The 19,475-nt window shown below is 37.1% G+C and overlaps 1 protein-coding gene across 4 annotated transcripts; it reads right to left on the bottom strand.

The window, feature by feature from the left end:
• Positions 1–535: 535 nt before the first annotated feature.
• glt1d1 (glycosyltransferase 1 domain containing 1) lies at positions 536–19,441 on the bottom strand. Of its 4 annotated transcripts, none has more exons than XM_086173615.1 (12): positions 19,228–19,441; positions 17,024–17,175; positions 16,264–16,369; positions 13,988–14,036; positions 13,121–13,157; positions 11,333–11,389; positions 7,215–7,313; positions 6,519–6,568; positions 3,848–3,891; positions 3,259–3,541; positions 2,593–2,691; positions 536–1,021 (listed from the first exon to the last, which is right to left on the bottom strand). In XM_086173615.1, exons 1-12 carry the CDS (start codon positions 19,293–19,295, stop codon positions 869–871), a joined length of 1,197 nt encoding a protein of 398 aa, XP_086029741.1. In that variant the 5' UTR covers positions 19,296–19,441; the 3' UTR covers positions 536–868. The 4 variants fall into 4 exon arrangements, with proteins under 4 accessions (XP_086029741.1, XP_086029742.1, XP_086029745.1 ...); XM_086173616.1 differs by having other exon boundaries at positions 3,259–3,379; XM_086173619.1 differs by lacking the exon at positions 16,264–16,369 and having other exon boundaries at positions 3,259–3,379; positions 19,228–19,440.
• Between the last annotated feature and the right edge of the window lie 34 nt (positions 19,442–19,475).

Raw genomic sequence — 19,475 nt, 5'->3', positions numbered from 1 at the left:
CAATACATTACAGCATGAGGAATTATATCACCACTATTAAATGATTTGGCTCCAAGTTTGTTTTTTTCTTTGACATTTTTTTATCAACATTTTTTGCCAGTGTTATTAAGTGGGTGATTCTTAATATTAATGCAATATTCTTCTTTACTGCACGTCTTTGTCTGGAGTGGATAGTCATCAGTTATCGGATATCTAATCTCAAGACTAACTTCTGACACTGACAATTATGTTACATTTTGGAAAAAATATTTTGATACCTGCCGTTAAATTTTGCACTACTATTGTTATCCCAATCGCAGCCACGTTTGAAAATTAATTCATAATCTATACCACTTCTCCGACATTGTTGGTTTGCGGGGGTGCTGGAGCCAATCCCAGTTGCCACTGGGTGAGAGGGAGGGTACACCCTGGACCAATTGCACGTTACTTGCAGGGACATAAAACGATTCACATATCTAGGCCATTTGGGGTCTCCAACTAATGTGAAAATATATGTTGATGAGTTCAAGTTACAGAAACACATACCAAGTCAGTATTTTGTTCAACTTTTATTCTGTATGTTGAATAGACATGGCACCCGGTGGAGTATTTTTCTACATTTAGTCAGACAATAAATAACCATACATTATCATATTCAAATGCATAAAGCACATTGCTATAGCCTTTTACCTCTTATTGCACCCACACTATTGCAAAATATTTGGATAACAGTGCAATGCGGCATAACTGTCCTATGGATGCAAATCATTATTTTGAGCAGACACATTTGCAGCCTGACATTGTAAATGCACTAGTTTGTGTATTCACTGGATTCATAGTTGTTTAGATTCCTGAGAGAGTTTAGAATGTGGAGTTGAGAGGTGTGAGCTTAGGTCCAGTGCAGAGTGTCCACCAGCCTCTGGTAGGTTTCTCTCTCCTGGTTCAGGCTGTGATGCTTCTCCACGTACTGTTTTCCATTCCTTATAATTCTCTCTCTCAGCACATGATCTGACAAAAGCCTCTGAGATTGATGTACAAACTCCTGGCAAGGAACAGTGAAATGTGTTTCATTTTAATGCCAATCGCCACTTGACGTTTGCCATTGAAGTTACCTGAAGATACAATTTTTTGTGTGAGATATTACAAGTCATGAGAACAGAATTGAGATAAAAGCTTGTGCACTGATGAGTACACGAACTTCAAAAGGGTCTGTGTATTGCCAAAGGGTAGATGGATTTGTGGTTCCAGGATTAAATATGTCCAGCAGACCTTTTCAGTCTATCTTTATAGTTGTAAACCTTCATTTCATTCATGAAGAAAGCAAAAAAAAAGTACAAAAGTGCACAGTTTAATACTGCAAACCACCAGCTGTCAGTGGGACTGGGAGTGGAAAACATTGGACAGGATGCAGCATATCTGCATACCATGCTTAATACTTGTGGCTCATCAGCTGTCTCACAAGACTGACGAACGGCTCAACAAAATGAAGTAAAAGTACCTTAAAGTGTCTCTAAAACATGACATCAATTGCAGTGGAGAGCCAATGGGCACTCAAACTTTTAGCCAGTGCCAGTCAGCAAGCCACTTTACTTTACTTCCCCAAAGTGATGCGATTATGTCTGGAGAGGCTCTTGGTAGGAAGATGTCTCTTCTGTATGGCCATATGAGAGCTATAAATCCTTAGCAACAGGATTAAAGCTCAACTTATGAGCAGCACGCTTATAATCACTTCACTCTTACCACGAGTTAGAGAGTGAGACAGGGCGAACCACTTCTCTTTCTTAAGCTCTCATGTTGCTTAGTTATAGCCTATGACACATTTCTTGATACACATATCCCTGTAATTACATTGAAGTCTTAAAGAACTACAGGCGCAATCCAGCAAACAAAACAGCATTCCAAAGCGTGCAACTAAAAGGGATTGAGCATACCACAACAACAAAAGGACTTGCTCCCACTCTACCATTCACCATTTGCCATCAGTACAGGCAGATGGGGTTTATTGAGCCCAAGTTACTGTATATGTAAGATGTAAGAGTCTTATTGCGCCTCATCTCAGTGAACGTGACCTCCCCTGGAGATGACTTATCTCCTGCTGCTACAACATCAGACCAAAGCACAGTGTCTTTAAACATGCTATGCCCTTTTTCCAGCTGACCTTAACTTGGGTTTTCTTTTTGCTCCAAACCTCGGTAAATGTCAAATCAAACAGTCCTCACAAAGGGTTCCCATTCTGGACATGCTTGCTGCAATGCATTGCATCACTATTTGGAGGTTCTTAATGTCTGATTTCAAACAATGATACTGAAAAAATATAAGCCTCTTGTTATAGCTAGTCTTTCGAGAATGGGGAATCAGAATATAACTTCAAATGATGTAAAAGAGGGGGGTTTCCAAATTGTATGGCTATGTTACACTGCAGTATCTACATTTATGAAAGGGACCTATTCAATTCCAACGAATTAGCAGAAAATGCTTTTCTAATGGTGACAGGTGTAGCAGTTGGCTTAAAAATAGGTACTGTGCTTTATATTTTCTTCAACTCTGACTGTGGAACAGCCAATGAGTAGTTAACATGGTGACCCGGTTATTATTATATATGTCACTATGTACCTGAGGAGATGAGTAAAGCAACCCAGTGGCATCATGCTGCACCATAGCTGAATTTCCTGGAATATCTCTAGCCACAACTGGCAGCCCCAGATCCATCGCCTTTGAAAAACAGAGCATAATACTTCCAAGTGAAAATTAGGTTAGGGTTATTCTGCACAGTCTGTCATTCCAATAACAGGAGCACCTTGACACCTTGAAAACTGTGTTTTTTGATGATTCTGCTCCCCTGTGTCATAGCTCAGTTCCAGAATTAACAATCTATATCAGCAAGTTTGTTGAGAGAAACATGCTAACATACTAATGACACCTTGAGCTTACTGTGGATTGTCTTAATCGACTGTGTTTAGAAGAGATTAAGTGGATTTACAGGTTTTGCTCACTCAGGAATAGAAAGTCTGAAGTCAAGCAATTAATGTGTATAATTGTCCCTAAAGTGGTTAGATAACATTTTATCTGAGCAAGAAAAGGCAAGATAAGGCCTCGTGTAAATATTCAAATTGCATAAAAATTGCAATGGGGATGGCAAATGGTAAGTGCCTTCTTTGCTTGATCAAACTCTGAATACTGCGTTTATCTGCACCTATTTTATGTACTGTCAGAAGATAAAGCTACCTTGTCAGTTAGGTTAGTCAAAGTTTTAAATTTGATCAAGTTGATGATGTTTACCTCCAAGATGGCTGCTGACATGCCCTCTGAAATAGAGGTGTTGACCATGGCGAAGCAACGTCTCATGGCTGCGTGAAGCTCATGCTGGCTCCTCTCCATGGCCAAAAAGACCCCTGCTGTTCTGCAGAAGCACAGGCAATGCTTAGTTCTATGTGACTGTGAGCTTGCAAAGGCGTGAATGATATTGAACAGCAGCGACAAGCTCAGGGCTAGAAATGCGTCCGCTTGATGTTTGACATGCACAAACAGTCCAGGTGAAGTCCTAACCAGGGTGAGGAGCTTCCTGATGCAAAAACAAAACAAAAAAAACTTTGTTGTGGTGAAAGCCTTTGGTGAAAATCTGAAAAATCTGCTGAGAGTAACGGTGAAAGAGATAAACAACTCTTATTTACGTTAGCATTCACACTTTGCTATAAATGTAAGAAAAAAATCTCAAGATATTTCCTTTAACCATGCGGGATGAATGGAAGGATAAACAGTCTCCACATTTCTCAGCGGAACCAAGTTCGAGCTTCTTGACTGTCAAATCTCAAGTTCTTTGATGAGATGTGTAACTGATAAAGAAAACCAAAGAGAACTGAGGGCTTACCTTTTAACAACAGCTTCAACTTCAGCAGTAAGCTCAGGATCAATCTGGGAAAGACAGGGATTAGAGTGAAAAGTGAAACCCCTTCTCTATAACAAAAGCTTTGCAGTCATCAAAGATAGTAGGAAGTTGAAAAAAAAAAACATCTAATAATTTCTACTGTGAGCAAATAATTTTCTGATAATCCTGCATTTTCAGAGATTGGGGTCAGAGTGGGGTGGGTGGCCAATCTGATTAATTGCAGTATGGGATTTGTGAGCATTTGCTTGCCCAGGGAAAAGTCAAAGCATAGCAATTTAGGTCAAAGATGCTGCCAAGCGAGCTGCTACTTTTTCCTCTTTCATTTCATATAGCTGGTGGAGTTATAAAATTGAATCTGCTTTAAGGCAAACGTGTATTCAAATCAAAGAGTCCAAACCAACAAATTTGCATCCTGGTGTAATCTGGGATTTGACAGACATTGTAGACATAGCGGGGGGGTGGGGGGGGGGGGAGTGGATCATAGCCAAAGATAAAGACTGCATAAACAGAAACCAAAATGTTTATGCACAGATTTTTACAGTATCATCGTTATTCAAAACAATCTGTCATACCTGTTCCTGCTGATAGTATGGATATCTTTTACACTGCCAGCCGTACATTCCTGTTACTAAGCAATAGCTAGAAAATTAATGCTACATTCTTTCATATTTCATATATTTTCTTTCATTATAATCCAAACTGGGCAGCACATTGTGTATCTCGATCAAGTCCAGAGGCATCATTAGTGACAAACTGACCTGAATTTTCCTCTTAATGACAGATGCTGTGCAGCGCCATGTGCCATGAGTGCTTCCCAGTTGAATAAAGTAGCTGTGGATTTATTGCATGACAGCTTCCTTCTAACTTTCATTTAGATTTTCAGATTGCATGGTTGCTTCTTTAAATGTCAATGTTTAACAGTGGAATCCTTAAATCAGCATTAGAAAATACAATGGTCTTAAAACACATGTTTAAAAAAATATATCAGACATTTAATTTCTCTGACAAACAAGCAAACAAGCAAACATGCTTCTCCTGTGATTCAGGGGAGTCGAGATGAATCACACATCTCTGCTTCCACTGAACCATTTTATCAAACAACAACAAAGTGAAGCACGGCGAGAAGCAGCAGTAAGATAGTGTATAAGCCCCTAGCCATGTCTAATTGAGTTGTTTTTGAGAGAAACTAAAGAAGAACATACCTTTTGCCTGACACCACAGCATGAAAGGAAGAACAGACACTAAATACTGTACAGTGATGAAGTATCAAAACAAATCAGGGGGAAGATGAAGACAAATGTGCGAGTGTGCATGTGTGCCTGCACACGTCTATCTGTGTTGTGTGTGTGTGTGTGTGTGTGTGTGTGTGTGTGTGTGTGTGTGTGTGTGTGTGTGTGTGAGTGTGTGCGTGTGTGCGTGCGTGCAGGGAGATAAAACCTTTATAAGAGCAATAGAGTGTCAAAATCTGCAGAAGTAAATTGGTTTGCTCACCAGTTGAATTATTTATACCTTTTTTTAAAATACCTTTTTGATTTTTTTTGATCAGGTCAGAACCCCAGTGAATATTGACTTTAGACCTGGTTAGTTCAGACAACAATCATTATTAGCCCCCTATCCTGCCCATCCTTCTTGTGGAATTTTCTCAGGAATTAAAAACTGTCTCGGTCGAACAGTACTTTAAACTCCTTAATCTATCTCTATGTTTGTATATGTATCTTCTTTTCCTTTCAGCTATTACCTTAGGGTGCCGCTTCAGGTTTGTATATGTATATGTATATGTATACTATTTGTATACGTATACACATACATAAATACACACACACATATATGTGTGTGTGTGTGTGTACATATATATATATATATGTGTGTGTGTGTGTGTGTATATATTTATATATATGTGTATATATATTTATATATTTTTAATATTTTTTATACACACACACACACACACACATATATATATATATACACACTTCGAGGATACTTGTTACTATCTTTTCATTTTAGGATATGTTATTGCTGATTCCTGAAAGGTATTTCTTGCTTGTAAATAATGTGCTTGTGACACCAAGTAATTATCAATGTTCAACATGAAAATCTTTCCGACACTGCAATTACAAACATTTTAGTACATTTTTACGTAGCACAGCCCTGGTTTGGATTATATATTCAGTATTGAGACACTAGACAGGAGGTTTGTGATTTGTCACATATTACATGTAAAATAAGTTTGGATTTTATATATACCAGAAAAAATATAGATCAGGTTCATCCATCTGCGCTAAAAGGACTGAAATGTGGTCACTAATCAGGTGAGGGCTAATCTGATTAAAAGTAATTCCACAGTATAACAAGCAGTCAGGCAGTTAGTACCAACACTGGAGCAAGCTCTCGCCCGCCCTGTTTACAGAAGATTGTCATTTCTGCTCCGTGCTGACTGTTATTTAGGTAAACAGCTAAAGCTGGAATCTCAGCTACATCCAATTAGAGGCAGCCCGAAGTCCCAGGGCAGATTTTCCTGTGTAATTTCAATCGGACACAGAGTCACAGAACAGACAGAAAGGCATTACAAATTACAAATTTGAGAAAAGAAAAACAAAATTAAAAACACACAAACAAAACAAAAAAAAATCTGTAACAGTTGAGTTCTTACCTTTGGCCCAATAATAATAAACACATTCTCGGGATTCTTCCTATGCCACTCTGTAAGACAAAAAAACAAGCAAAACAGTGTGAAAAAAAACACCGGCTTTTTGAAACATTTCATCTGTTCTTATATTCTAATTTTACTGCTAAGCCTCAAACTACAAGGCATTGAGTCCTTAAGAAATGTGAAAATTCACACAAATAGTTCCTCAAAACAAAGAGTGAGCAACACTTCCTCATACAATTTAATGCCCTCTGGTGATGCCTTATTTCCCTTTGCACAATCAATGGCAGAGAGAACATAGAAGATGGTTTAGGATATTTTAAAAATTGGGGGAAAATTCCCACTACTGTTCTCAATGTGATTATCACAAAAGGGAACACTATACACACATAAAACACTGGGAACAATGTCTGTAGGGCCAACATGGGCTGACGGAAGAATCTTATTGCACTGTCACATAAATTTTCAATTAGCTGAATCCCAACAACAGAGATCTAACATCATGGCTAATTTATGAGAGCATTATGCTTGCCCTACCACAGCATACAAGAGAAGTAGAGAGAAAAGCCTTGAAATTTAGGTGATTTTGAAACTGGGCCAGCAAAAACATCTGCCTCTTGTGACATGTAGTGTTATTACAAATGCTCGCGTTTGGGATATATGAGAAAGGGAGGGAATTAAACTAAATGCATGGTGCACCTGAAAAAGCCTCCACTAGATAGAGGGGGTCCTTGACTCTTCTGAGGCCACAAACCAAGAGGAAGACTCGTAGCTGATCTACATGCTCTTCACATACACCTGAAAAGAAGACAGACATAGACAACAACCAGGCTACAATGTCAAAACACTGCATAATGAACATCCCAAGTACATGAGCAGATAATGAAAGCAATACATCACCCAAGGTCATGAGAAAAATAAGACAGCAGAGACTAATGTGCTTCCACATTTTTCTGATCAGAGTTGTAACACTCAGCAGTGAAACAGTCTGCTGAAAGCACCAGAAAGTTAGGAGTGTAATATTTGTGTAATATGGCATCAAAAATACATATCCTTTGTGTTTGGGTGACAATGAGCCAAATAAGCAGCCACAGATTGACAAGCTGAAAAGCAACATTCTGAGACTGTGGTAATAATAGAGGGTTAACATGGTTGAGCCATTTTTTTTTTCACATAACCCCTCAGTTCTTGTCTGTAAAACAAACAAAACCTTTGGACCATGATTCCCATGGTTACTATTTATTATCATGAATAATTGTTATTAATAATAATGACAATGATACATAATATAGTAATGCTCATGTGGAAAAATATTGAAATAATGTTGAGATATGAATAAAATTATAGACAGGGTTATAAATCGAGGGATGATTTAGATCATCCTTTCATTAGACTGGAAAACGTCTTTTTTTCTTCCCTTTTATTAAAACGGAGCTACTATTTTTTTCAAATTTCTTTAATAAGTTAATGTCAAAGCTTACATGCACTTGAAGTGAAAAAATATCAAGAAAAGACCTAATGCATGTATAGCTTGAAAAAAGGATATACATTTAGTATATCAATTTATATATATTTTCAAACATGTATGATTTTAACTTTTTTAAAACTTTTTATAATATAAGAGCTGTCAAAAATAACAATACAATAACATCGAGACAGTAAGAAAATACGTACCACAGTTACACAATTAAGTGTCTACAGAGCTGAATGTTACAAAAAGGATAAGTACCCTAAACCATAATACTAAGAACAGAGACAAGCACATGCCTTAAGCATAGTGACAGTTGAGTGAAATCCCCTGCAGCTAGTAAAGTCCAGATCTGGGGTCCACGGCAGCTCTTTAATGCTATTAAAGAGCATCTTACAATGACAGCTTTGAGTCTGGCCATTGACCCTGATCCAAAGAGCCTATCGTCAAAATAGCTCCTCATCTGCTGGATGACTCGAACTTCCTTGCACTGACTCGAAGGATAAAGAACATTAGCTAATGTAAACACCTCAGTCACAACCTCGGAGCAAGATGCAGGGAAGTAATAGCAAAGAGTTGGAACCACACTAGTGCACAGGCCTGTCAAAATGAGCAGGAAAGAAACACCTTTGGATCTTAAACGTAATTCATCTTTCCTCAAGGGAGGCAAACATATTGTAAAAATCATCTTTTGTGCCAGCGGCAATCCTCCCTCTCTTTTTTTCTTTGCTGTTCTCTGAGTTGTATGCAGAAATCATTTGTGCTTGTTTGCCTTTGAGTCAGAGGGCGTTCTGAACAATCCCCTGGTGCTTTAATCACAGTGTGTTTTTGTATGCAGGAGGTGGGAACGCATATCATTCTGAACTGCTCCTATTAATCTCCCTCTCACTTCTCTCAATCAAACACAAAAGTAAGGACAAAAAAATCTGCAACATCATACACTGGTGTATGCAGGGCATTTTAGATGTCACATCAAGAAAACCACACGTGTAATTAATACAATGCATGAAGGCCAGAGGCTGCCAAGAGTTCAGGGACCTGGAATTGTGTGGCTTATCACCTTGCAGTGAGGAGGTTATTAATGTAATTCAAAGCTCCATGGCTTTTCCTTCTCTGACAAAGGTTAAAACTATTTACTGATGTAAAAGAAAACAATACTGGTAGCCACATCTGTACTAGTAAACCTCTGTTCACGATTTTTCAAATTGTTACAGTATTTTTGTAAGTCTACTACATGTTTTTGAGGTCACTAGTGATACCTCAGTACTTATAAGACATACAGAAAATGTGAAAATGGAGTTTCAATTCACCAGGACATATACCAATGTCTTGGATTTATGAAGCCAGCAAGGAATGAATGTCAATCATATTGAGGAGCAAAGTCAGAGCAAAAAGCTTCAAGATGGATAAAAAGACAAGAAAACATTGAGGTGTTCTTCAGTTTCGAATTACATCCATCCGTCTGTCTTCAAATTTGGGTTGGTGCTTTCTTTGTTTTTGTGATTTTAACTAGACTCATTCAAGCCTGCAGGTGATGCCTGAGCTTATGTATTTGCTTGCTGTTTAAAAAGGACAGATTCGGCAGGAATTAATACTGCTGGGAATCCATACACATATAGTCATGTATTTTTAACTACATCGGCTTTCCCAGAAGAAAAGAAAATTCACAAGGCGATCTCTCCTCTGTCCAGCCTATTCAGAAATAACTAATTTATGCCACAAGTGATGGATGAATAAAAAATTAATCAATATCTGGCAAGATCTGGGAGGAGTGAACACACATGGGACAGGGACAGGGCCCCCTGCTGTCCTCGTGGCATGTTAAGATCAAGATAAAGGAGAATGATGAAGGTTGACCTGAAAAAATCCAGTTGTGTTGAGAATGTGCTTCATTGAGTTGCATTTTTGCGATTGAATTCTTCAGTCTAGGTGTGGTGTCTCACTGTTTTCAATACCTTCTCTTTTAATCTGTTTAAAGGAAGAAAATGGATCACTAAGCCCTTAAGAAAGTATATCAACCCAGCCAGTGATGGGTATCCCTTCACAGATGCATCTTTCAACAATTATCTACAGTTAACAAAAGCAGTTTACTGTTTCATTGGATTCCTTAGACTCTCATCTCTGGTATAATATGCATTCGTCCTTACTACTGTACAGTACAAATGGTACAAAAAAGTCCAGTGTAGTTTTGTTTTCAGAACTCAACCAAGAAATACATTATTTTGCATTTTTTTATCTTGCTATACCTTGTTTTCTGCCTTTCTATTTCTATTTATACACATATTGATATTCATATTTATTTGCTTTTTTTTTTTTTACATTTTAACATTGCTGTGACAAAGGAATTTCCCCTATGAGGATTAATAAGGTTTATCTTCTCTTATCTTATCAATATTAATTGTTACTGTAAGTATTGTAAGTAATTGTAAGTATTGTTACTGTAAAGATTCAACACACAATAACCAAAACAATACAACTGCCTTAAAGGGAATGGAAGATTCTAAATCGAGTTTATAATTTTCAAAACAAGTGAGTAAAATTAAAACTCACAATTTCGTCCAATCTGAGGAAAATGTACTCCAGTGGTGACTCCCATTTCAAGTATAACAAAAGGAGAACTGACTAAGGGCAATTATTATGACTTGCACTGGTTGTGAAATGTGGTGATAAATGGTCCTGAGATGGAGAGTTATTAATCAGCCATCCATCCCTGACTCAACTGTATTCTCTATAAGCACTAATGTTCCAGAATATCATCTTGCAATGTCCAATTTAGAGTCCAGGTTCTGTTCCATTTATGTGTAAAAGTAAAAAAACCATACACGATTGACTGTAAAAAGAGCTAGGAGGGAGAGAGAAGGGCTGATGTCAATGAAGGTCCCATTGTTTGTATAGAGGTGGCTCGACTGATGACAATGCCTTTCACTAATGTTAAAAAAACAAGGAAACAGGTAAGAAAGCCTGCACTACTGAAGTCGTCTACAGGTGTATATATGATGTTCATACATTATTACAGAGTACCAACCTAAACCTGTAAATAAAAGTGAGCTTAACGGTAGACAATAAAATCAAGTTTTTGGAATTGCCCCTTGTATTGTGTATACATTGCCTTTGTAATTTTATCATTATTATTATTGTTATTATTCTTCTTATTATTATTATTATCAGTAGTAGTAGTAGTAGTAGTAGTTTTGTTGTTGTGACTATTCATAGTATTAGAAAGGGCAGTCGCAGCAGTAGTAATATAAATAGCAGTAGTATTAAATGAAAAGTTTAAAGCAATTATCAAGAATGTACAGACATTTTGTACCATAAAGGGTCTATTTAAAAACAAATAACAAATTGTTACCTGAGCTCCGTAAGAAATCAGTCCAGCAGAAACGCTCTGCAACCTCCGTTTGGATACCTTTAAAATAAAAAGCATATACATTGCAAAATCTAAGACTTTTTGTTAACATAATATATATATATGTATATACATGAGAAAAAAATTGTAGGGTGGAATGAAACAAGAGTGACTGTCCATTAATAATAATAATTTATCCTTTATTAATCCCTCATGGGAAAATTTGCTCTCTGCAATTAACACATCATGGATGAACCATGGCGTGTAGGCTGCCATCCACCAGCGCCAGGGGAGCAGTTAGGGGTTCAGTGTCTTTCTCAACAACGCTTTGACACACTAGGAGGAGCCGGGAATCGAACCAGGAGTGTTCCAAAGACGATTGCTCTACGTTTTTCATGGAAGTCTCTAATTTAAGCTGCTGCATATTTGTGGACTGTGGGACGAAACAAGAAACAAGATATTTGCAGATCTCTGCTCAGTTAATTACTTAATCGCAACCTACATTCTTCATAAACTTAATTTATGTCATGTTTGTTTGGCTTTCATGTAACCTATAAAGGTAGACATAATTCATTTCAATAAAAATTTTAACATTTTCTGTAGTCCATATAAAATATTTTATTCTACAATTATCTAATTTAAGCAATAAAACTCAGTGGACTTGTCCATTTATTTATATGCCTTTGCCATTAATGGGCAGATACGTGTTTTTTCAGAGTCCTGTTTGTAGTCCTGAAATTTTTTGGGTTCCAGAGGGTGTCTTGGTGAGAATCTTTGGCTTTCAGTAATAGGGTTCGAAGTTTTGGGCCAACCGGGGCCTGTCTGCACACGCATCCTTGTCTGTCACCCTTTACACTTAGTATTAGACCTACAAAGTTGCTATTTTGTTCCATCGAACGACACCCACATTAGCATCACAACCCCCCTTACACCTTGTTTCTGCTGATCAACTCTTCCATTTACCAAAACCCTGGCAGTGATATTCGGAAACTCCCCAGAGGTCATTAGAACTGAAGAAGCCTCTCGGATGAGGGATGTAATGTCTTAAGTGAAGAAATACAAGTCCAGTTGCCAAGACAAGAAGATTTAGACAAGAATTTGACCTATTTGTAAGTTACCAGCTGTGAATGTTTGTTTACTACTACAACAACTGTGATCAACTGCTGGCAAAGTCAGGGTAAACTCTCCCTATTACCCATTGCCAGTCAGCAAAAATGGTAAAAATTATTTGACCCTTGCTATAACAATATAATCAACTTGTCATTTCATCCTTTTAAGGAATCTGAGTGAAATTCTGTCATTAAAAGAGAATACTGTATAATATATAGTAAAACAAGCACTTTACAGTTATGGACAACACATGTTTTGAGAGGTCACAATGATGTAAAACTTTTTTTTGGATACCAATTTAACCAAATTTGTAAAGAAATAATAAAGTTTTCCTGACCCTGACATATTGTGTTAACAAGAACTGATAATCCAAATACACATATTCCAGCAGTAGCCAAGAAAAAGCTCTCACTGGTCTGAGTTCAGCCATGCATTTGGCTCAGACCTCCCCTTTAATCTGTGACAGGACAGTTTGCCAGACAAGGCTTCTGGCAGGAAACGTATGGAAGACTGATTTAGGTTTGTCGAGCATCACATGGTAGCCAGTAGCAAGGGCAGAAAAAACTCTATAGTGACGGTAATATAATGCAACAAAACACTTTTGAAGCTGATTAATGCAACACTTTAATGGTGAATGGGGGATACACAGCATTATGAGGATAGTAGTCAAATAGCGCTTACCTTGGGGCTGGACATAGATTTTACTGCTCTGTGATAGCTTAAGAGAGGAAAGAAGAGAATTGCTTAACAGCAAAACCAAATAATTGGTGTGTATGAGCTATAAATATATCAGTTTATGACAATCAGCTCACTGATAATTTCACTGTGATGTGGTTATGTAATAAACAATGGAAGGAAACAAGGGGATTATTGATCATGTCACCAGTGTACCCACATATGTACGCACCTGTAAAACAACTAGACTCAGCAAGGTAGCTGTTGGGATAATATATTACTTCTACAAAACAAATCAAAAGGGAACAGAAAGGGAATTCACTGAATATCATCATACAACATCCATCCCCAATGTGTGCTCATTGTCACAATAAAAAGTACAACAAAGCCTCCCAGTGCCCGTCCTGTCTGCCTGCTGTCAGCACTAACAGACAAGAGATTAAATGTGTCTAGCGCCTCTCTACAGCCTCTTGCTGGAATCTAATCTGAAAATAAGACACTGTGATATTGTTTTAATGCCAAACTATTAGGTGGCAGAGCAGCACACGGTGTTTGTATAGTAAAAGCCCTTGCCCCTCTGCGGTTCACTGAGGCAATCACGCCCTTAATGTAAGTGGTGTGCCGTAACCCCAAAAAACTTGCTCACTTCTTCACGGCAGATGATTATCATATACAGAAAGGCATGCAAATTAAAGGTTCTTTGTTTGATCTACATTAACTCTGACAATATGATTGATTTCATGCTTTTTTACAAATGAAAGTGGATCATGAGTAAGTGATAACGTCTGTCACTAGTCTCATTGCTCAAGCAAGTGGCCAATGCTTATTGTTTGCAACATGATTCTTTACAATACAAAAAAAGTCAGACCTTACCCAGAGATCTGCTTCCTTTTTCATTTGGTGAGTAAATGCAACAGCAAACCTGTTGAAGGAATGGATACATAAATAAATAATTTCAATAAGATACTAAATAGTCACTCTGGGATAGGCCTTTTAGTTGATCCCATTATGCCTTTTACAAGCATGCGTTTTGGAAAGCAGACAGAAAAGGGCAATACTAACACTGCTGGTATACTTTAGTCCCCAGAAACCAGGATGCCCTGAACAGTGAGGAAATGATAACTTGCATTAATACAATAGTCAAGATTTGTTGATGACAGTACCGACATGGAGGTACTAGTAATGGCTAGGCAATAGTTTCACATTTACCAGGTACTGCAGGTAGTATGTTACCATTATCTATGATACATATGTATTCTGTGAGTCATGTATCTGCATTTCAGACAAAACCAATTTTTCAATCATCTTTTTTTTGCATATTATGTTTTTCATTCAAAAAGAAAGACACAGGAGTAAAATGGCCATTGGTTCTTTTAATACCGCACTGGTTTGTGACATATTTAAGCAACCAATGACCATATAAAGTCAGCATGAAGAAAGTATTAAGAAATGGTCTGTTGATTGAATACTTGAGATCGCCATCTCCTCAGTGTTCTCAGACAAAATTGAGCTCTTGGGAAAATAACACATCCACATTCTCCCAATTCTCATGATGACAGGTAAGACCCCCCACAGTCTAACTTCAGGACACACGACAAGATATTGATAACTCGATATGACTTTTCAACTTAAAGCATGAAGGGCAAAGAAAACCTTGACATCTCAATGTTAGTAATGTATGTTTACCCTCAGTTTTAGTCAGGACAGCAGTAAATAAAACATCGTGGGCATCCAGTATCTAATTTCTTTGTAAATCATAAGCCTATTAATATCCAAATGGATGATAACATTTCAGGTCACTGACACATTTTCCTTTCCTGGAATTATTTAAGTCTCCAGCCATTGTGCAGAATGATATTCTCTTACTTCACAAGGCTAAGTAAGTGGTGATTTACAATGTCATTAACATTTCATTCAAACTATTTTCATTGAGAAAATAATATTTGAGCATGCAAAGTTAAAGATTTGGTACTGTGTCCTAGACTGACAACAATAAACTGATGCATTGTATTGGTTCCATATTCAACCTGCACATTTACTTCTTGTTTTCTCAGAAAGATGCAGACATCAGCTCCAAATTTCCACAAAGACAAACTTACACATGACGATAGAGACATCATTAGTACATAAGGTATAGTAATTAAGTGGTAACTGATGTTGCGAGAAAGAGAGAGATGTGTGGCAACACCTAGCCCTGTGATTCAAATGAAGCTCACAAGCTTAGGTTTCGCTCTGCGGATCCATCTGCATCATTCATTCCACACTGATACCACCAAATATCCTTGGAGGGATGGGATTAAAATGACAGCTGGCAAAAAGCAAACTGGAGCATCAGTCGGCTATTACAAACACAAGATCGCAGCCAGCACCAAAGTTGAGGAAAGTACACCTCAACAGGTGAACAAAACAGAACTGAGTTAAACCTGTAAATGAGAAGAATATTATGTCTAATAACTGATTAGTCTTAAATCTGTCCACTTGTGTCCACACCAAAGTTTGATAAGGGGAAAAGTTAGCGGAGACCAGACGTATTCAGCTTTTGTATTCAACTGCACAACTGCAGTTAATCAAACACATCTTATCATATGATAGCAATACAACCGCAGGCATACTGGTTAACAATAATGACTGCATCATTAATTTCACAACAACAGGTGGTGCCCAGATGGAATCAGCAAAATGAATGACCGCTATGGTGTACTGCACGCTTACTTTATAGAATAGCTCACTGGGAAATTAATCTGATTCCTATACTTTTACTGAATCTTTTACCTATACTTTTACTGAATCATATATATATATATAGAGAGAGAGATATAGATATAGATATAGTTTTAGAAATGTAGAACCTCCAGTTACTTAGGATGCTATATAAATATATATATATATATGTGTGTGTGTGTGTATATATATACATATATACATATATATATATACATATATATATATATATATATATTTCGTTTTTTTATTTTATTTCATTTTCTTTTGGGGACGTATTTGATTTTTGCAAACATAGCATCCTAAGTGACTGGAGGTTCTACATTTACCAAAACTGTGGATGTCAACGTCTATTTCTAAAAACAATCACAAAATGAAACGTGACTATTTTGGTATATAGCAAGTTTATGTGCTTGCAGGAACATCACCTTGCTTTAAGTAGCACCTGCTCCATAACCACACGCTTCTGTGCAACTTTCACATCTTCATTTATGTCTGTTCCGCCAAAGATGACACCAAAGGGTACTTGAATGTCTGTTGTAAAGGTCAGATATGAAAGAGAAAAGGCCCAGACAGGTGTGGGGCAGCCAAAATGTTACTCTCTATATTATGTTGACAAATTAGGGCTGGGCATTTTTTTGACTATCATCAGTCAATAAATGATAAGTGGAATTTATGATAAAAAATTCTAACTGAATGTTCTGATATGTAAAATCAATTTACATATACATATGTATTTTTGTCAACATGCTCAAAAATTAGCCCATGTTCAGCAAATAAAATACTATAAATAATTTAGATTTACCCATAAAATCAGTGTATAATTATTCTCAAATAAATTTCCTGATAATCAAACTGGAAATATCCACCTGGAACTTAAAAGAAATTTGAAGCCATTAACAAATAAGCCATTAAATCATAGACACAACCAGAATTTGAATTTTCAAATTATGTTTTAAAGCTCAGTTATGTGTTTTTGATCTTAACACAATGATAGACAAATTAAACTACTTGTGTATTCTTGGAACACATAGTTGACAGGATTTTGGATATTCATTTTTCCTTCACTATTAGGTTTAAAAAATGAATACATTGTAAAATAGATTTTGCTCATTTTCATAATCTGTTCCATTTCGCCCAGCCCTATCACAGAGTACAGAAAGTAGTCAGAAAAGTAAGCCAATTTACCTAGGAGAAGTCTTCCTGCTTTGAAAAGGTGGATGGCCAGTGCGCCATCAAATGAAGAATTCTGAAACACTAGGTTTGCCACTTCAGAGGAAGACTGAAATTTCTTTGCATCTCTGAGCTCACATACATGCCCTGCCGATTCAATGTGGGACCTACAAATGAAACCAGAATTCAGTTGTTAATATAGTGAACACAATGTACATTTCCTTTTTTGAAATAAAAACTGTTGTGAGATTTTGACATACCAACAACAAAATGAGTTTCCAAACAATTAAAAAAAAACATTTTTTTCCATTGTCCTAATTAGCTGCCAAGAGCTTCAAAACATCCTCAAACAATGGCATACAAAAGTGAATGTAGCAGAAGACAATTACAAGACACTGAACTTTTGAGCTTTTACCAATCAACCTCCATATTTGAAAACTAAAGCTCATCAATGGCGGTGAGCAAATCAAACCATCAAACTGTCATCTACCAGTATAGTTTGACAATCTCAAGTGTGTGTAAGATTGATTGTGAAGATGTTGCACAAATTAAATGAAACACTTGAACAAGGATGGAAAGGAAATTGATAGGTGTTTGATAGCTTTTTGTCTTCATCTATACATTATTGTATCGGCCTGTTTACTAGTTTAGGCATCAAAATTTTCACCCCCCGATTCCCCCTTATTTCAGATTACAGAAGACCATGGCACTTAGCTGACAACATATAGTAATAATAAATATTTAACCAATTTATGGATGCAGAGACCCGACCCTGATAGTTAATATGACTTTCTTTTTGTAATTACAACAGATACTGTGGGAAGCATTGGTGTATTGTAGAAAATACCTACAGCTGGACAGCAGTAGTTGCTAGGTGGTGCTTTAATAAAGACATTTCTGGACATTCCTATCTTTATTCTTTGAGGCCATAGAGTCCATGAAGGAAGAGCTTTGCTCCTGATAATATGATTTTATGGTTGTTTTGGGAGTTTTTGTGTATCACTGAACCATGGAAAACTTTTAAAGGAAACATTTCCACAGGTATGTGAATGAATGTATCTACACATCCAATGAAGTGTTGTTGACACTGAACTCCTAACTGCTACCCTGGCGTTGCTCATTATCTGCCTTATGCTCATGGTTCATCCATGATGGGTTCAATGCAGTGGTCAAATTTCACTGATGTTGTGCTCTATGTATAACTATATGTGACAATAAATGTACTTCTTTTCTATAATTTCCTCTTTTCTTTCAAAGCTTCTCTTTTTTAGTGAGTCTGTCAGAAGTCCAAGGTCTGTCTCGTGACTGACAGCAAAACATGTGGAATGTACATTCTTAAAAACAAAGAAAAAAAAATAAACCTAAAAGGAATATTGCTGCAGCAAGTTTAGTTGGGTAAAAAAACACACATTCACAACTATATGGAAGATCCTGATGGCCAAGTGTAGATGCCTCTCCCTCCTGTGTGCATTCACATGGAGCCACACACCCATAGCTTAGGTCAGACCTGGGCATTTAACAGCCATGGGTCACATCTGGCCAATTTTGCCATTTATATTTTCTATTATGAATATTTTCAATCAATATTATATTTAGAAACTCCTCATTTATTATATTGGTATGTGTAACACACACACACACACATATATATACACTCACACACACACACACACACACACACACACACACACACCGTGGCTTTTGGAAGCTGTAGTCAGCATTCATTGTATTAAATTAATTAATGAGGAGTGTGGTAATCACCATAATGCACACAGGAGATTGGCATCGATCTTGTAGTCTTTATTGCGAAGAAAACAAATACCCCATTTCCAAAAATAGCTGTCATATCCCTTTAATAGAACTACATATTGAGAATGGTGTACGCCTGCAATTGCACAATGATGAGAGCGTATACAGCAAGCTCAAGTCCTACAAAAAAATATATAACACAAAGAAATAAACCGTAACAGTAAATGTATTGTCAAATATACACAACAACAAAGCACTGTTATTTATAGTTGGTTTTTTTTTTCTATTTATTGTGACATTTACATTGCCACTTAATTTAAGTAATAAACATACACGATTAAAAAGCAGAGTCAGCCCGCAGAAGAATGTATCGACAGCAAAATAGATTTTAATCGATTAGCATGAACATTCACGACGAAAATGCCTCACAAAAGTAAGGAAGACTAACGTCTATCAACAACGTGAGTTACCTGATTCGCTCGGCTGTCGTGTGATTCCCTGTTTTGGGACTGAGGCACGCAAGAAATAGTAATTTCATGTCCTTGCTAATGTAAGCCTATCGCAAGAACTAAGCCAGTAATAAGTTTAAACATGAACCTGCACGACATGCTACTGTCATTTCCTGAAACGACAGTAGTATGTGGCAATGAACCACGCTTGGAGTGTTTACAAGTCCGTCCCTCATATGATTCCCTGGAAACTCATGACGTGAGAACAG

This window comes from Fistularia commersonii, chromosome 26 (genome assembly GCF_037954325.1).
Source record: "Fistularia commersonii isolate RoL2024-O1a breed Wild chromosome 26, RoL_Fcom_v1.0, whole genome shotgun sequence".
NCBI classification, from domain to species: Eukaryota; Metazoa; Chordata; class Actinopteri; order Syngnathiformes; family Fistulariidae; genus Fistularia; species Fistularia commersonii.
The sequence above is the reverse complement of the archived record's forward strand: the minus strand, read 5'-3'. Positions and strand labels throughout refer to the sequence as shown.